This window comes from Salvia hispanica, chromosome 5 (genome assembly GCF_023119035.1).
Source record: "Salvia hispanica cultivar TCC Black 2014 chromosome 5, UniMelb_Shisp_WGS_1.0, whole genome shotgun sequence".
NCBI classification, from domain to species: domain Eukaryota; kingdom Viridiplantae; phylum Streptophyta; class Magnoliopsida; order Lamiales; family Lamiaceae; genus Salvia; species Salvia hispanica.
Genome location: NC_062969.1, coordinates 19,879,458 through 19,899,559, shown reverse-complemented (window position 1 = coordinate 19,899,559; position 20,102 = coordinate 19,879,458). Strand labels below are relative to the sequence as shown.

Here is a 20,102-nt window from a genome sequence, read left to right as displayed (position 1 = left end):
GTCCTCTCATGATGGACTTGATCATTGGCTAAACAAATAGCGCTCTGACTGTCACATAACACAACAGCTTGCTCTTGATGTAAACCAAGATCACCAACTAGCCCTTGCAACCATATTCCCTCTTTAGCAGCTTCTGTCAAAGCCATATACTCTGCTTCAGTAGTAGACAAAGTAACTGCAGCCTGCAAAGTTGCTTTCCAACTAACAACAGAACCACTAAGAGTGAAAACATAACCGGTCATAGATCTTCTACTATCGACATCTCCAGCGTAGTCAGAATCAGAATAACCAGTCACTAAACAGTGAGTATCACCTCCATAAATGAGACCAACATCAGACGTACCTCTCAAGTAACGAAAAATCCTCTTCACAGCCTGCCAGTGCTCCTTTCCAGGATTTCCCATGAACCTACTAACAACGCTGACAACATGCGCTATATCTGGCCTAGTACAGACCATGGCGTACATCAAACTCCCTACTGCATTAGAGTACGGGACTCGAGACATGTACTCCTCCTCAACTTCGGATTTCGGTGCAAGATCAGATGACAAATGAATGTTTGTGCCATTGGATTATCAATAGCCTTAGATACAGACATGCCAAATCTTGACAAAATCTTCTCAATGTAGCTCTTCTGTGACAGAGAAAGCTTCTTCTTTTCTCTATCTCTAGAAATCTCCATGCCCAAAATTTTCTTCGCAACACCCAAATCCTTCATATCAAACTCAGCACTAAGATGAGCTTTCAACTTTTGTACTTCAGACTTCGACTTCGCAGCTATGAGCATATCCTCCACATATAGAACAAGATAGACCATAAAACCATCATCAGCTTTGTTGTGATAGACACAGCAATCATACGGACTCCTGCTGAATCCCAGCTTGATCATGTAACTGTCAAACCTCTTATACCACTGCCTCGGAGACTGTTTTAGTCCCTACAAGGACTTCATCAGCTTGCACACATAATCCTCCTTGCCCGGAACCACAAATCCCTCTGGCTGAGTCATGTAGATATCCTCCTCAAGCAATCCGTGTAGGAAAGTCGTCTTCACATCTAGTTGCTCAAGCTCCAAATCATAATGTGCAACTATCGCAAGTAACACTCTGATGGAAGTGTGTCTGACCACTGGTGAGAAAATCTCATTATAGTCAACCCCCTCCTTCTGCGTGAACCCTCTTGCAACTAGACGAGCCTTGTATCTAATGCCCTCATCTGGTGTAGTGCCTTCCTTCTTCTTGAAAATCCATTTGCAAGTGACAATCTTTCTCCCCTTAGGCCGTGAACCAATTCCCAAGTCAGGTTCTTCAAAAGTGATTATATCTCTTCTTCCGTTGCAGCAAGCCACTTGGCACGCTCACTGTCCGAAACAGCTTCCTTGTAGGTAGGTGGTTCATCTGCCGAAGGCTCATCTTCGAACTCATTGGCAACCTGCAATGCATATTCCATCATATCCTCAAAACCATACCTCAACGGAAGCTTCACATTTTCCCTCCTAGCTCTTTCAATAGCAATGCTTCTCTGACGAGCTTGTGGATGAACATCCGAACTAGAAGTATCGGCGTCTTCAGCAGTATTGTGTTGATCTTTTCCACCTTGGAGTTGTGATTCACTCACATCGTGAGTGACTTACAGCTCCACCTGTTCATCAACACCATCCAAATCCTCTGTAGCAATAGACTTCACAATAGAGTTAAGCATAGAATTTTCATCAAATACCACATTCTGACTGAGGATAATTCTACCCTTTGAAGATGACCAAATTCTGTACCCCTTAACTCCATTTCCATAACCAATAAATACTCCCTTCTTAGCTCTTGGCTCCAATTTACCTTCACTCACATGATAGTAAATAGTACTCCCAATAACTCTCAACATAGAGTAATCTGCAGGTGAATCAGACCATACCTCGTACGGTGTCTTGCAGTCAATGCCAGTGTGAGGTCCACGGATGATCAGATAACAAGCCGTGTTTACTGCCTCTGCCCATGTTTACTGCCTCTGCCCAAAACTTCCTAGTCAAACCGGCTTGGAAGAGCATGCATCTTGCTCTCTCCAACAACGTCTGATTCATGCGTTCTACCACACCATTCTATTGTGGTGTATGTCTAACGGTGTGATGGCGAACGATCCCTTCACTCCTACAGAACTCATCGAACTCAGACGATCAAAATTCCAGACCGTTATCTGTTCTCAATCGCTTGATCTTCTTCCTAGTCTGGTTTTCAATTAGAGTCTTACACTCTTTGAACTTCTTGAATGCCTCACCTTTATGTTTCATCATAAACACCCAAGTCATTGTCGAGTAGTCATCAATCATCGACACAAAATACATGTGTCCTCCATTAGACTCAACACATGAGGGACCCCAACAATCCATATGAATGTAGTCAAGTGTCCCCTTCGTTCGATGAACACCCTTCTTTGGAAACTTGCTGCGATGAAGCTTCCGCAACACACAGTGTTCGCAAAAATCAAGTTTCTGCACCTTATGGCCCGAAAGAAAATCACGATTCGACATGATTCTCATGCCACGTTCTCCCATATGACCGAGCCTCATATGCCACAGCTTGGTCATATCCTTGGTTGCAACCTCGGATGATGCAATATCAGCATAATTTTCCACAATAGAACCTCTTAGAACATACAAGATACCCCGTTTCAAAGCTGTCAGAACCACCTTCGAACCTTTCAGAATACGCATTACTCCACCTTCACCTTTGAAACTGAACCCCTTACTATCAAATGTACTCAGGGATATCAGATTCTTCGTCATCTGTGGAACATGCCTAGCATCGTTCAAGGTGGATGCACCACCCGTCATGAGTCCTAATCCTGATTGAGCCGATGCCAACCACCTTGCAGACAGCACTGTTGGTCATGGTAACATTGCCTCCATCTATCTGCTCATAAGTGTTGAAATACTCCCTATGAGGACAGAGATGATATGACGCTCCAGAATCCAAAATCCACACATCATTACAGTGGGGCTATTCATCCACAACCAAGGCCAATTCTTCTTCTGAATTTGTGTCATCAGCTTCTGCCACGGTCGCAAAACCGTTAGTATCTTCCTTCTTGTCCAATTTATTCTTTATCCTTGGACAATCAGCCTTCCAATGCCCTGGTTCTTTACAATATCTGCAGATGTCATCTGGCTTAGGGCCTTTAGGACCTTTTGAACCTTTTGAGTTCTGCTTCTTCTGTCCTTTACCCGTAACAGATAATCCCGATGGCAGATCTTCTGTGGCTGAACTCGTTGCTTGTTGATGATCCTCTCGTGGATGTGGAGAGCAGATCGAACATCCTCGCAACTAAAGAGTTTCCTTGCCAGTCATAAAAGACTCAACAAAATTTTCGTAAGATTCAGGCAGAGACACAAGCAAAATTAAAGCAGCATCCTCGTCTTCTACTTTAACTTCAACATTATGCAAATCTAGCAAAATTTTATTCAAATTTCCAGATGATCCCGAAGGGGCGTACCTTCCTGCGTGCGTAACCGAAACAAATGTTGCTTCAAGAGCAACTTGTTGGTTAGAGACTTCGTCATGTATAGACTCTCCAACTTCGCCCAAAGAGCAGCAGCCGTCTCCTGGTCCGCAACTTCGATGAATACATCGTCAGACAGGCTCAACATGATGGTCAAGTGGGCCTTTTCGTCTAAGGTTGTCCACTCCTTATCATCCTCCGTAGCCTTCTTTGTTTTGAGCGGCTCCCACAAACCCAGTTGCTTCAGCAGAGATCGCATCTTGATCTGCCATAAACCAAAACTATTTCTCCCGGTGAATATGTCAACCTTCGCGTTCAGAGCAGACAACTCGATTCACCAGAAAAAACCCTCGCAGCGGAATTCAAAACCCTAGTTGAAAAAACAAGGCTCTAGATACCAGTTTGTTATGACAAATAGGGCAATTGTGAATCGAGAAACAAAAGAACGTAAATAGACACAGAATTTACGTGGTTCACCAACTTTGTGTTGGCTACGTCCACGGACAAGAACGGAGAACAAATTGTATTATGAATGCGGTTTTCAGATACAGATTATGTGCTCTACTCCCATATATATAAACACACATTAGACAGACTGGGCTTAGAAAACATAATCCTATCCTAATTAAAAAACCTAATCCTATACAAATTCAAGGCATACTAACACTTTCTTTTACTATTTTTTTTATTCAAAGAACATATGTCTAGAATGAAAGCTTCTATGCAACACATTTAACAACAGAGACTAGGTAAATCTGGACAATATAAATAATACCTTTTCTTTTAGTTACTTTTTTAATGCTCAAATTAAATGGACTCATACACTCTAATCAACATACTGTTTATTTCTAATAATAAAATATGGAGTAGTATAACTAAATATGTAGATTAACAATTAAAAAGATCAAGTTATACTGAACAATAAGAATAAGTAAAAGTAAAAGAATGAATATTTGGATATTCATGTCGATTTAATAATGAAATATATACAAATTATAATTTTAATGTTATGAACTAACTTATAATTTAAATTAATAATGAATTTTCAATAGAATTTAAATTAATTCTATGAGTTGTCAAGTGAAAGATCGGCGAAATGAATTTTCAATATGGAACGAATCCTCGAGTAAAAAAGAAAACCAGACATACGAAGTTGACTTTTATACCATTTCGTTGAGACACAAATGAGGGTGGTGGCCCATATAATATAATTGGGCCTAATACAAACCGGCCCAATTAAACTCAATTGAGAATTCTTATGTTAAGGTCGAGCGAAGGAGAAAACGTGAAAAGAGTTGTGGATTTCTCTCAAAAAAAAAAAAAAAAAAGAAGAGTTGTGGATGAGCTAGAACAAGATGTCGACGCTTCCAGACGATTTGTGGAGAAGCATAATGGAGATTGGTGTTGAAACCAAAACTCTTGATTATAAGAGTTTGTGCTGCCTCTCCATCACCTGCAGCCGATTTCGCCGACTCGCCTTTGAAGATTCTCTGTGGTCGCTTCTTCTTCTTTCCGATTTCCCTTCCACCGCCAATAATTTCATTTCCAGGGGCAAGGCCAAGAACCTCTACCAAATTAGGTAAAATTTTCAGCTTTATATGTAGATGATTGATAAAATTCATGAATTCGATATTGTAGTTAGAACCGAAAAGGTCGTTTTGTTGAGTATTTGGTCAATTGATGATTAATTAATCTGGTATATCAAATAGCAGTAGTTTCAATCGATTGGTTGCAAAAATCGTGATAGGTATAAGAATGATAGAGATAAAAAGCGGCTAGAACACAGAAGAGCTGTTCTTCGAATCGAGAGCGAAATAGCTGTGCATTCGAGGAAAATTCGGGAGATAAAGCTCGGGTCTTTGGAGGAGAAAAGGAAGATGAATGAGGCACTTGGTGAGCTTATCAATCTTCATAGGATAAGGTAATCAAGACAGCATATGCGATGTGATGTGATCTCTGATTCTGTGGATTGATAAGAGTAGAACTACTTAATTGATTGGTAGATTATTTTGTTGGTTAATGTTAATTGAACTCATTTTACTCTTTGCATTACAACTTGTTCGTAAATCGATGTTCTTAGATAATTTGATATGCACGCAGTATTTAGTATCTCGAGTTTGGTCTTTTAAGCCAACCTTGGACTTGTGATATTATCAGGAGAGCTTCTGTTGCACTAAATGTTTGGCAGCCAGAAATGATTCGTAGCAGACAAAGGGAGATGGTTCAGCAGACCAATGTGCCTGTTCATGTTCGGATCAATGCTCTTGAGATGGAGGTTAGCCTTTGCAAGCAACAAATTGCAGCATTTGAACGTGCCATTGTAAGATAAGATGCTTCCTTATAACAGACGCTGTATACCGTGTACAACATTTACTGATTTCGCTTCATGTTCCATTGCAGCAATTCCGGGAAAAAAGGCGTCGTGCAGCTGAAGAAGAGCTGGATTCCTTGAAATACCATCCACTCCAAGATCTTCAGAACACTAGTGGTCATTCAAGTGGATGCCGAGTTAGAAGTAAAAGATTGAAAGGTACCTCAGACTGATTAAAATATAGCATTTCTTTCGAATTCCTGTTATTAAGGGAAGTCTCGGGTCAGGTTCTGTACGGATATGGTTATGAGAACATGTTTGAAGGATAGGCTGGCGAAGGAAACAAGTTGTTGTATTTTATTAGTAGAGCTCTGAACTAGGAGAAAAGTGTAATGTTGTAATCTTTTTAACGATTTTAGTTGGTAAAATACATTTCACCTCCCTAACCAATAGCTCGGAGATTCGAATGATTGAGTTGGGGTGTGTCAATTTCAGCCGCAGCTTATACGATCTGGCCTGTTTGAAACTACTCCATATATATTCTAGTAATCCTCACAATATGAAAAGATGAAAAAAACCATTAAATTAGACTGGATTGTAGCCCAAAGAAAGCAAGTTTAGGTAGAGCCGTAGAGCAGAAGGCGATTGGTGATTGATGTCTGTCTATATATGACGAAGTGGAAGAGAGTGAAAATGTGGTTCCAGGTTACTCAAATCTAAAAATGTGGAATTGGGTCAGATCTAGGAACATTGTACTACACGGCCAAGTTATTGTTAGACCCTCATTGCACGAACCCAAATTTCGTAATATACATTATTGAATTTGTTCTTTCCAAATTTTAATTTCTCAACCTATGAATCGACTTTTAATTTTACAACCTTGCTGTAGCTATTTTCATAATATTTCTTCTTTGGTGTATTTAATACATAGAAGCCTTGTTGTCTCGGATTATCGTTTCATACATAAAAATTATACGTAGTACATTTTTTAACACTTCATTGTTATACCATTTTTTAGTTTAAGTATCTTAGCTAGAACTTGAGATACTTGGACTTGATTTTTGGCATTTTGGTGTGGTTCCTTGTGTTGTAATAGGATTGATGTTTCCAAATTTTTGGGCCAAAAGTTAGAAACATTATTATTTTCATCATGGGTCGTTGCAGGATCTAATATCTAAGAAATCTTAAGCCCTAATTTGTGATTGTGAAAAACTTCTATGGGGCATGCTTACATTGTGGGCGTATCAGAGGAGAAGGAAAAACCCTTCTCCCTATCTTCCCAATCGATGTAGCAGCCTCCAACGCGGCTGCCTCCCTTCTCTTCCCCCATCTCCTCCACCACCGCCTCATCTGCATCTTATCTATGCCATTGCCGCACCTTATCCCTAGCCTCTTACATTGCCCGTGCCTCTTCCCCTTTTGCCTCCACTGCTAGGAGTGGCAAAATGGATATCAGATATCAGGTTTACCTGCACTGTTAGGGTATTAGGTATCTAAAACCCGATTTTATGGGATTGGTACTGAATCGGGTAATAGGATTTAGGATACGTCGGGTATCAGGTAATCTAATAGGTATTGGGCAACTCGATTAATACCTAGTTTTTTATTTTGGCTAAATTTTTAAAATTAGGTTTAGGCTATTTTGAAATTAAATACTAATGATTTAGTCGTTTAAGATTTTTTCTAAATTCCCATATAATATCTTATTTTAAACAGAACAATGATTCCTACAACCCACCCCATTATTTTAAACTGTCTTACATCCCACAAACTATTTTGACCTACACTCTAGAGGGTGGCAGTGGAATATTAACTTGGAAATTTGATAAGAAGATGAGCAAACTAGGACTGTGCAAGATATGATCCTACATCGTGAGCTTCAATTTTTATTATTGCGACAAGGTTTCACAGTCTCATGCAACTTGTTTATCCATAGTTCCAAATTCCTTCTGAGAAGAGGCATGGGAAAATTCTCGATGACAACTTCATTTGTGTTACTGCACACTATATTAGGAAGGATTGGATACTACTCTACTTTCTTTTTTACTTTGCCCCAAAATAAGATGACACATTAATACACTCTACTAATTTTTTTTCTCCCTAATTAAAATATTAAACTCTTTTTTTCTCAGTTTAATACTTACATCCTCATTTTCTCCAATTAAACACATCAACAAACAACTCTTAAAATCTCGTGTCGATTAAGAATTGTGTCATTTTAGCTGGAACGAAGAGAGTATATAAGAAGACAATCAACTTTTTCAAAGATCGACAAACCCAAGGATAATGATATTGATGCTGCTTTAGTAACATCATTGACGTAGTAGGGTTTGACGCAGCTATTTTCTTGCATTTTGGATAATGCATCATAAAATGATGCCGCTATTGCTGTCATTTAGACTCACATGGAGATGTTGAATAATGATGTTTTTGGTGGGAAGTACTTCCACATGCGTTGCATAGCACTGATAAGTCGTATCCTTGGTTACTGGTCAGTATGTCGTGAAATGCATGTATTATCTGCAAAACAATTGCTTAAGTGCGCAGGATTAAGGGATCCAAGTCAGTAGGAGATAGTTCGGACGACGCAGGTGAAAAGAGCGCAAGAAGGGTGCAATACTGAGCAGGATGCATGCCAGAAAAAAGGCTCGGGATGGAGAAGAAGGATAGCTGGGATGATCAATAACAAGGGGCAGAAAAGTCAAATTGCGAAGGAAGTCTACCCTAAAAACAAGGGCAAGTCTCCCTATAAAAGAAGCCACTTGGAGAGAGAGAGAGAGGAGTTCTGAGTTCGAAAAAGTCCAACCACTACACTTAGTAGAATTCTCTCTAGGGATCAGTCTTCAACATTGTCCAGTTTCTCGTTCCTCGCCACAACTTTGGTCACTTGACGTCCAGAAGTCTACCGGAGAAGTCATCATCCCACCGTTCCAGCCAGTTCGTCGTAGTAATATAGCAGTTTCACCGCCCGGATTGGCAAAATCAATCGTTATTCGCTTTCTAGTTTAATCTTTACTTGTTTTCTTTGTTGGATCTGTTGCAAACATTTATCTTTGTTGCCTTTTGAAGTACTTGGTGAAGATCCAAACGTTTAAGTTATGAAGTTTCTATTTTGTGTGTGTCTTTGGTTTGAATTTGATTCGTCTTACCTAGGAAAGTTAGATCTAGTTATTGCCTTTAATTTCTAAGTGTTTGCATGTGTTTTCATTTGAGTAGGTTAGATCTGAAGTTGTTGATCGAAAGTTGTAGTTATGTTTCAGCTTAAGTTTTCGTGCATGAGTTTCCTGTTCCGCGTAGTTATTACCACCTTGCATGTCTGTCAGTAGAAGTAATCTGCAGTTTCAGCTGTTCATCTTAAGTTGAGCATTTTAATTAATGGATCTTGAGCTTGAATTTATGAATCTGAGTTTAGTTATGAAGTTTGTGTTCATATGATTTCTGTTAATACTTGGTGAAGAACAAAACGTCAAAATCAACTTTTGCCTTGGACCACTTCTACTTTTGGGTTACTTTTTACTTTTGTCTTTAACTTTTCAGTTGTACCATCCAAACCTGTCAGAAAGCCACCCAGCCACCAGATAACCCTATTGTCTAAGTTTTCTCATTTAGTAACTGTTTACTTTTCACATTCCTCTAAGATACTCCGTCCCCTATTTCCTCGAACACAACCACATGTCTGTCATTTTCACGCATACTAGTTAGTAGAGTAACATCTTTATTTTCTCGCCTAGGTAGAATCTCAACCCCAAAAGCGTGGTAGCTAACCAAAAACACCCAGGAATATCACCACAGTTATCCGAGCGTGTCCATCCTTGTGGGATTCGACTCTTACCTCCACTATACTAACCAGTAGAAGTGGGTTGAGGAAATTAATTTGATACCAGGTTCCGGTTGTCGTGCCAACGACTCAGCTAGGTTGGGAATCTTATCCTGATCAGTTGGATACACACCTGCATTTACACACCCGACCGAAAACCTGCACCTTCAAGCACATGTCTTGATTGTAAATGATGGTTTGAACGAAAAAGGCATTTCCATTAGACGAGTTAGGATATAAATCATCAATAGAAATGATATACGTTCACCCTTCTTACGACTGCACGTGATTTATGTACTCTTATTTTAAGAAGTTTAAATAGAAAAAAAATATTGGGTATTATAAAGTAGGAAATATGAATAAAATATGAGAGAACGGATTGTTGAGTGTTTTAAAGTAGTAGAAGATAGAAATCAAGTAAGAGAGATAAGATGTAGTTGAATATATTAATTATTTCTGAAATAAGTAAGGGTTCATATTTGTTGGGACGTACGAAAAAAGAATATGGTCCATCTTCGATGGGATGGAGAGAGTATTAGGTAATAAATTCTAATATGTTTGAACCTGATTGGCCTAACGGCTTAGCCCTAAACCCGATAATTTAGGGTTAGGATTTAAAATTTATAACTCAAAATTTATAACCTAAATAACTCGACAACTTGTGCGTGTTGACTCGAACCCGAAACTCGTTAGCCCAATTAATATTCCTATTAGTAAGTACCCACCCCATTCCACAACAATTCTGACTATTCTATTTTTGTACTAAAAAATGTTCGGTATTTTCTTTTTTTCTTTTTCTTTTTTTTTTGAAATTCCATTTTTTTTGTAGTACATTCTACAAATCTTAAAATTTTTGGTATATCACAAAATAAGAGTATCCCCAACAGTTGCCTTGCGGAAGAACGAGATCGTGCTGTTAGCACGGTAGCGCGCCTACTCACGGTTGCGCTCGTGCCGTCGGCACGGATGTGCTCATAGCTAAGAGCTCCGCTCGTTGGCTTCGCGGGATGCACGCGGGATACGTGGCGCTCTATGTGTAGGCGGTGACGCCCAATCGCCCCCGCATGATTGGGCATCATTTTCATACGTTAAATTTTTTATAATTCGTAAAAAATCTCAAAATACCAAAAAAAAAAAATCCACTTCACAAAAATTGGTTTTATGGATGTTTTTAAAAATCTTTTGATTTTTTTTATCACCAATTCATCCAAATCATCTATAAATCCCTCATTCATCATCCATTTTTTACATCAAATTATCTCTTGCTTATACTTACTTCTCTCATATTTCTTCAAACAATTCACCAAATGGATCCCAACGATCTAGACCGATTGATTGCGGAAGCGAAGCAAGAACAAGCATACTATCAACAAGATCTAGTCAAACACCTTTGGACGAAATTCAGCCACGAGTGGAGTAGTGGTATTTTTAATTTTAGGATTTTAATTATGCAATTTTAAATTTTTAGGATTTTAATTATTCACTTTTTTTTAGTTTTAGGAATTTTTATTAGTATTTTGGGTTTTTTTAATGCAATTTAATATTTTGAAAATATTTTTAGTAATTGAAGTATTTAAATTGAATAATAGAATAGTTGGACTTATGAAATAGTGGAAAAGCATGTCTTAGCTAAAAACACGATTGGGATGTTGGTCTTAGCTAAGAGCACGGAATAAAAATTGAATAAAAGTGGGATCGGTCCCACAATCGTGCTCTTAGCTAAGAGCACGGTTGGGACTTGGGGATGTTCTAAAAGAAAATGATAGTGTTATTGTTGTAAGGTTTAATAAAGAACGGTATTAAAATTGTAACATTTGTTAAATTTTAGGCATTGTATGATATGCATGAAAAAGTGGCATGTATGTCACGTCAATTCTATGACTACACCATAGTTGGAGTAAAAAAAATCGGTAACAGGAGTCCTATTTATTCTGATAAAGTGTTTTAATAAATATGAGTTGAAAAAAGGAATACGACTTTAATATACTCCTTCCATCCTATAGAAGGTAGTCTATTTTTTTTTGTAATTATCTTATCTAAGATTATCTATTACTAAAAATAAAAACTTCTTTATCTCTTACTTTGTTATTGGATGACCTGTTACTAAAAATAAAAACTTCTTTATTTATTACTTTGTTTTCTGTTACTTTATTCTCTATTACTTTATTCTCTTTTATAACACACAAAATAATACTGCATAAGATCTCGTGTCGCCTAAGGAAGAGGTCATCTTCCTTTGGACGAAGGAAATATCAGTTTTATATATTAAAATGTTGTGAAATGAGTTAATGGTACATGAGATCTACTTATTATTAGTAAAAGAATTATAAGAGCTATATTGATGGATGAACCAAAATGCCAAAATAAGACTTTGATCCAGCATACCAAAATATCAAAGTGAGACATCTATTGCATGGAGTTTCCTTTTGTTTTTCAAAATTTCGAAAATGGTATCAAAACTGTAAAAAAATAGATCAAATAATTCATGGTATGGTATGAATGGGCTAGAACATAGTAAAAGTCCACAATCTCCATGTTCAACAACCATCATTAACTGCCATAATATACAGATACAGTCAACACACTAGATACTAGGATGGATTACATACATTATCTAGGGTTGTGGGGGGCCGTTTTGCTTTGTCTAAATCAATGAGAGAGAGTACACTCATACTAATAGTAACACTAACACTATGATACTCCACATAAAGAAAAAAAAATCAAAAAGAAAGATATAAATGTTCATCAATTATGGACATAATAATCTAGCTTGCAAAATTAAAACCACATGCAAAGTTTTTAATTTAGGTCAACAGCAAAATAAAAGAGATACCGTGCTACCACGTGATTATAAAAATTTCCCCCAATAAATTAGGATGCTACATTGACTTCATATCATTTCACTTTTTCCTCTACATTTAAAATAGACATACAGTGCCCCCTTTTCCTTGGCATCTTAACATATATATCACCTTAAACTCATGCCATCTTATTAAGGAGGCCTCCGATCCACCCCCTCTTCGCAATCTCGAAATGGGAAGGCCTCCGTGCTGTGACAAAGTCGGGATCAAGAAAGGTCCGTGGACTCCCGAAGAAGATATAATTTTGGTGTCCTATATTCAAGAACATGGTCCCGGGAATTGGAGAGCGGTACCTACTACTACCGGTATAGTTTTATTGTCTAAACCATTTCATCTTGGTATGATGAGTTATGATGAAATTGTGTCTTACTATTATTGTTTTGTTAGGATTGTTGAGGTGTAGCAAGAGCTGCAGGCTGCGATGGACGAACTACTTAAGACCCGGGATCAAGAGGGGCAATTTTACCCCTCATGAAGAAGGGATGATAATCCATCTACAAGCTTTACTAGGCAACAAGTATGTAACTAACTAACAATTTTCTCAAATTTTGATTGAAAATCATTAGCTAATTAAAAACAATGTTTGGTGATTAGATGGGCCGCCATAGCCACATACCTGCCACAAAGGACAGACAACGACATCAAGAACTACTGGAACACGCACTTGAAGAAGAAGCTCAAGAAGTTCCAATCCGATGCAAATCATCAGCTGGCGTCAAAGAGTTACAGCGGCGAAAGCAGCAAGCATGAGTCAAGCCGCCTCAGGATTGGGGAGAATTCGTCGTTGTACGCTTCCAGCGCAGAGAACATCTCGAGGCTTCTAGAAGGATGGATGCGGTCGTCGCCTCTCCAGCCTAACACAAGCCTAAACGGAACTAGCAATCATGATAATAAATTATATTACGGCGATTTCGGGAAAATGATCCCGAATCACGAAAGCAGTGAAGTCCAGTGCTACAGGCCGCAGAAGATCGAACACGGGATGATGCCCTGTGATCATGATTTGGAAGGGATGTTTGCGTTTGATCATTATCAACAACAACAACGATTGAACAGCATGGCGGTGTCATCTGATTCTAGCCAGAAGGGGTCTGACAGCAGTGGATTGATTGATCAGGATAAGGTTTGCTTCAAGCACGACGACGAGAAGGCGAATCCGCCGTTGTCGTTTCTTGAGAAATGGTTGCTGGATGAGAGTGCAGCTCAAGTTGAAGGAGCTATGGAATTGCCTCCAATATTTTAGTCAAATTATATGTTTTATTTCTTGAGTATTAATTAATATTAGCAGGGTAATGGAAGTGTTATGAGCATCTGAAATTAATTAATTTCAGAACTTATCTTCTGCTAGGGTTCCAAAAAGTTGGATCACTCTACTTCTTCCCCTTTTTTACTTAGAGTTTGATTTTTTTAAGTTGTTTAACAATAGTTACTTGATTCTATAATTAGTCATGGGTTGCTAAATTTACTAGCATACATGTGCCGCTTATTATTATGTACGTTGATTGCATAATTACATGACTAATTATTTGACTAGTTTGAGTTATTTTTTAACAAAAGAGGTGACAAAAATTAAAAATAAACCAATCTTGAAATTGCAATTAAAGGCATATTTATTAGGCCGACGGTAGAGATGGCGACTTCAAAAAACTACATTTAATAAACGGAAAGCACTACATTAAATCCATGGCCAACGAAAGGGAGTGTATCAATTTGCTGAATTATTTTATTGTTTATTTCCAGTTAGCTGCAGCCCCACAATAAAAATCAAATTAAATGAGTGCTACAAGTAAACACAAATTTGCACGCCAACTTTCCATTAATATACGAGATAAATTGCAAACAATAGTGACTATAATTGTTTTTCATAAAGTTCACGTGCTTGTAATTCACATAAATATAGTAATTAATCAGTAGCTAGGTTTGTTCTGGCATTTCAGGAGTCCGCCAATATATACACGTATCAAGTCAATAACAAAATAAGAGGATTATACTCCGTGGTGGATCCAGGATTTGTCATATGAGGGTACAAGTTGAATGATAAATAATTACATAACACTAAAAAAAAATAGAAAATAACGGTAAAATAATATTTGAAATATTATTCAATTTTGAACTCGTGTATTTTTAAATAAAATAAACCAAAAACTATACATAACATCTAATTTATTTTTCTACGAGTCTTCATTTCCTCAAAGCGATGGGTTGTATCATCATCAAAGACTTGTAGAAACATTTCTTTCTCAATGAAAGTCGCCAAACAATCATTCAAAGGTTGATCGCCAATTCTATTTCGCAACTTATTCTTCACAAACGTTAAATATTCTCTCTACACTTGCAGTAGCAACCGGAAGAATCAAAATCAACTTGATAAGCAAAAAGACAAAGGGGTAAGCCACGTCTCTCTTTATTTCAACAAGCTTCATTGAAAAAGAACTAAGATCTTGCAAATTCTGAAAGCCATTATTCTTTATAGATTTTAATTAGGGTTTAATTTTTTAATTTAAATTTTATCTCAAAGCTTATATTCTGATTTTATTTCCTTAGATGAATCTTCCTTCAATATTCATAGCTATCTTTTGGAAATTTTTTTACCGTACATGACTAATAAAATTATATAGATAATAGTAGTAGTAAAAAAGAAAAAAATTGGGGGTACCACCGTCCCCCCTTGTTTTGAATTCCGTCTGCCACTGATTATATTAAAATGACAACCACAATTAAAATGATAATGTACCACCAATGTGAACCTATAGATTTAAGAGCAGATTCAACCACGTGGTAGACTTGCTTGTCTATGTGTTGCGGATTGTTTGATTATCTCTGATTTCATAACGTAGATTGCTTGAAACCATATGCCGAGTTGTTTGCCTAGGTTGTCACTTCAACTATGGTAGTACTCTGATTTCGTATCACAGATTGCTTGGAACCATATACTGAGTTGCTTGTCTATGTATCACAGATTGCTTGTCTATCTATCGCATATTTCTTGTCTAAGTTGTCATTTTAACTATAGTGTCATCATAGTGCTTCCCTAAAATATGATACTCTATATTAATCATAATTTTTTAGTATTTAATTTTAGCAAAGTTTAAATCGTACCCTACTAGCAAGGGTTTGCATGCCGAAGTATTGAATGGCCGATTTAGAAATATATAATTAGGGTTGTCACAAAAAGTATGTCAAGCATGACACATGCAATTTTATGAAGAGAAACTACTAGATGGACAGCAAGGATGCTTGGACAGCACAGTGTCACGAAATTCTTGCCAATCAATATAGATGTGGTAAATAAATCCGTGGTGTTTATTTCCTTATTTATCCCTTCCCTCTACCAAGATGGAAACATGTGATCTTCATTCACCTTACTGCGTAAGAAATCCGATTTTTTAATTTCTCCGATTAATTTTATATCTAGTTACTATATTCAAGACTTTTGCCTAAATGTGAGTGAAATTAGATAAATTTTTATTCCATCAGATAAAAGGAAGCATTAATCATTAATCAGCATTTGCATGCACCCGAATTCTGCTTGAATTTGAATGGCTTTCGCATGAATCGCATCGAAAATAGCTTTTGTACTAAAATAATACTAAAATGGTTTTTACGTTAAAGCATTTGACACGATTTCACTTGTTGATATTCTTAAAAATTGTATATGTTATAGGAGATGCTGTGAATATGAATTGATTTTTGACATATCTAAACAAGATGGTGCAGTTAACTTTTTGATATATTTCCTGTAAATATGATTCTGTTTAGACGATTAGGGCTGTTATTAGAAATGGGTTACTCACCCCTTAAAAGGCCTCATAAGGGGGAGGGGTTATCCACACTTATATAAATTAGATTGGATCATCACCAAGTCGATGTGGGACAGAATTGAGAGAATTTAACACGCCCCCTCACGTGTGGGCCGGAAAGGACATCGGTCTTCCATCACGTGGGTAGGCAATGCTAGAGAACCATCATCGATGTGGGCCGGAAAGGACATCGGTCTTCCACTCGTGAGGTAGATAAGAGATAAAGAGAAAACCATCATCGACTTGGGCCCGCTCTGATACCATATTAGAAATGGGCCACTCACCCCTTAAAAGGCCTCATAAGGGGGAGGGTTATCCACACTTATATAGATTAGATTGGATCATCACCAAGTCGATGTGGGACAGAATTGAGAGAATTTAACAGCTGTCTGAATTAGGGGTGAGTATTCGGGTTTCGGTTCGGTTTTTCGCCCAAACCGAACCGAAACCGAAACACCGAAATTGTTTTGAATTTCACCGAAAAACCGAAATTTTTTGGAAAAACCGAAAAAATGGAAAAGAAAAGAAATTATAAAACCCAAACATAATTAACATCCATCAACCAAAATTAACATCCATCAACCAATAAAATGTAAATATTTAAGCCATAACTTCAATGTCAACCAAAATAAAATTTCAAACTAAGTGTTCACTCTTTAATTTCTTCCAAGTTTTAAATATTCTATCGCATAATTTAGAAAATGAGGATGGCTGGAAGGAGACGAGTCGCCGGTGGAGGGCGCCGGCGTGAAGACTGGGGTAGAGGGCGTCGGTGTTACGCTCGGATTTTGCACTGTTTTAAGGCCACTATTTGGTCCGTTTTTAATATCAAAATCACATTACATGTCCATTAATTGCATATTTTATACATTTTGATATTTTGGCGTGTTTTGTGAGAAATGTGCATATTTGAGCTAAAAAAGGGTGTCAAAACGCGAAGTCTAGAAATTTGGAGTTTCAGGCGGCGACCACCGCAACATATCCGGCGACCTACACTCTGCAGCGGTCCACCTCAGAAATTTTGTTCAAGAAACAAAGTCACGCCCGAGCAAGCGTGGCGACCGCCACAAATGAGAAAGAGAGTCTGGACCATTGCCCGACCGCCGGCCGAAGTGCAGCGTCCCGCCACGAAAATTGGCTAAGCAAATTTGACCTAGATTTCTCTCCAAGATTTACCATATTTTGCAGATCTTTTCCTTCTAGGATGAGAGGTGATTTTTCCTTATAAATAGGTCCTCAAGCTTCATCAAAACAGATCCTCTTTTTGCAACATATTTTTCAGAGATTAAAAGCTAGGGTACTTCATCGTGCAAGGAGTTGAAGAAGGATTCAAGAGCATCAAAATGACAAGGATTCAACCTACGGGTTTTATTAGCTTTAGTTTTATGTTCCTATTGTTTTCCCTTCAATCTATGTGTTTAGATTATTACATCATGTGTAACTAAATTAATAGGATTCTAGGGATGTGTTAGTAACGACTTTTGTTATACAATTCCTTTTTCTATTTAATATCCATTTTGTTTTCACTTTGTTTCTTCCCTAAGTTAATCTGGAAGCTTCATGATTGAGTGACACAATCGTGCATGATCTAATATAACTTGCTTCATAATTATGAAAGGATTTTAGCGAGTTAGGTCCACTTGGTAGACACTACAATTATCGTCCCTCGGCACTATTAATTGAGAGTGGGGACTTTTCAAGGGTCTTAGGAGCTTTTGGGAGTTACATATTTAGGATTGACAACCCTAATGTTAGTAACCAACGTTTGCATCGCATGAGCATAAACTAGATGACTCGTCCGATCAAAGTATTAACTGTGCTAGGGTATTGTAGTTGGAATTTGAATAACCATAATTGTGAACGCACATCCCTGGAATTCTCTAATCTCTATATTTTATCTCTGTGATTTATTTGATATCAGTAGTTTACTACTTTCAATTGTTTTCTGTTTTTCAAAATTCTCAAAACCTTTTAGTTTTCCAGATAGTAATTGAGTTTTAGTAGAAGATAGACAATCTGTGTTTGTTTTTCCCGTGATCGATATCCGTTACTGACCTTTAGCTATACTTTTCCTACTTTGTATACTTGCAGGTATTAATAGTGCTAATAAAAAGTGCATCAGTCGGCGTCGGGCTGGACTCTTGAGCACGGCTGGAGTGAAGGGGAGTCGGATAGAGGGGCATCGGTGTTAGGCTGGACTGTGGAGCACGATTAGAGGTCGGAGGCGACGGATGGAGAATTTTGATTTTGAAGAGAGGTGGAGAATTTTGATTTTGGAGAAGAGGCGGACAGCTGAAGTGGAGAATTAGGGTTAGAGCTTTAAGTACTAAGTACTCCCTTCGTCCCACAAAAGATGTCACACTTTCTTTTTTAGTTTGTCTCACAAAAGATGTCACATTTCCTTTTTTGAAATAAGTTATCTCTCACATTAATATAAATATTACTACTATTTTCTCTTTCCACCTAACACACAAAACAAAACCTTATAAAATCCCATGCCGTCCCACAAGTGTGACATCTTTTGTGGGAGGGAGGAAGTAATATATATATATATAGAGTCCCATTATTCACAAATCCAGTCTTAAAGACCGAACTAGAGATCAAATTTGGGCCCTTAGATCTAGTTTTTAATGGATGAGATTAGACAATGCTTTATTAATTTCGCTCCTTCATTAGGTAGACAAATTACTTCAACATAGGGGTATTTACGTCATTTTATAATTAGGGTAAAAAATTAGAATTCAATATCTCAAAAAATTCACTCATTCACATTCTCGTCTCTCTGTCTCTTCTTCTCTCAAAACCTCTCTGAAATACTAGCTGAAAAATCATCGATCATCTCTAGCTAATTCAACTGAAATCGACGACAGTCATCCATCATTCAGCATCTCCATTGGTCAATTCAGCATCACCATCGGTCGCTCAGCATCTCCATCGATCATCTCCAGCCGATTCAATTGAAATCGATGACAACCATCCCCGATTCAGAATCTCCATCAGCCGATTCGGCATCTCCATCTGCCTAGTTCGACAACTCTTCAGCCTAACCCGAAATCGGACGTTAATTCGTAATGGTTGACACTCACAAATAGTCCACCGAAGGTGAACGACACCTATTGCTTTATCGTTTTTACTTTTATTGTTTTTCCATTCTCATCCATCATTACTTGTTTGGTACCAGCCACAAAGTGCGAATCTTCCTTCAATTTGCTCTAACAAATGTGGGCGTATGTATGTATAGATAAGTGATTAAATTCGTTGCAATATCTGTGGGGTTTCAATTGTGATTCGAGCATAAGAGACATAGTAGAGGAGGAAAACAGTTTGAGGTGAAAGATGGTTGCTTGGAGTTGTGCCTTTGATGTGTTTGTAGAAATGTTTCAAAGAATATAGAGGTTTGATGATTAAGTTGTGTGTTTTTTTGTTATTTATGTCGGTCGTTCTGACTCTCCAATATAATGAAAAAATAGCTAAATATTAAGCCTAAAGTTTATGTTTTTGGTGATAGATAAAGTGGACACAGAGAGTGAAGAAGATGATATAGCCTATCAATCATGTTTCTTGCTTCATCACTTTGTGAGCTTAGCTTTTGTTTCTGACTTGACTACTGTTTTGGAAAGCTTGCACTTGTAAAGATGAATATATTATGCTTGATGATAATGTCGACTCGACTAGGGGATTTGAATATGCTTGCTCAACCAAAACTACAGATGGTCTAATTTTAAACTGATCATTATTAATTAATTCATAGATAGTGAAAACGTACGGAAACTTTGCTTTTTGAATGTATATAGCATTTGTTTGATCAAATGCTGGAATGAAGT

The 20,102-nt window shown here is 37.6% G+C and overlaps 2 protein-coding genes across 2 annotated transcripts; both read left to right on the top strand.

Moving 5' to 3' along the window:
• The first annotated feature begins 4,784 nt into the window (after positions 1 to 4,784).
• LOC125191251 (F-box protein SKIP24) lies at positions 4,785 to 8,852 on the top strand. The gene is made up of 5 exons (XM_048088766.1): positions 4,785 to 5,068; positions 5,237 to 5,410; positions 5,647 to 5,809; positions 5,890 to 6,019; positions 8,341 to 8,852. Exons 1-5 carry the CDS (start codon positions 4,845 to 4,847, stop codon positions 8,421 to 8,423), a joined length of 774 nt encoding a protein of 257 aa, XP_047944723.1. The 5' UTR covers positions 4,785 to 4,844; the 3' UTR covers positions 8,424 to 8,852.
• Positions 8,853 to 12,524: 3,672 nt separating this feature from the next.
• On the top strand, positions 12,525 to 14,011 carry LOC125187193 (transcription factor MYB60-like). The gene is made up of 3 exons (XM_048083733.1): positions 12,525 to 12,783; positions 12,866 to 12,995; positions 13,073 to 14,011. The coding sequence occupies exons 1-3, from the start codon at positions 12,651 to 12,653 to the stop codon at positions 13,719 to 13,721; spliced, it is 912 nt and encodes a 303-aa protein (XP_047939690.1). The 5' UTR covers positions 12,525 to 12,650; the 3' UTR covers positions 13,722 to 14,011.
• Positions 14,012 to 20,102: the final 6,091 nt, after the last annotated feature.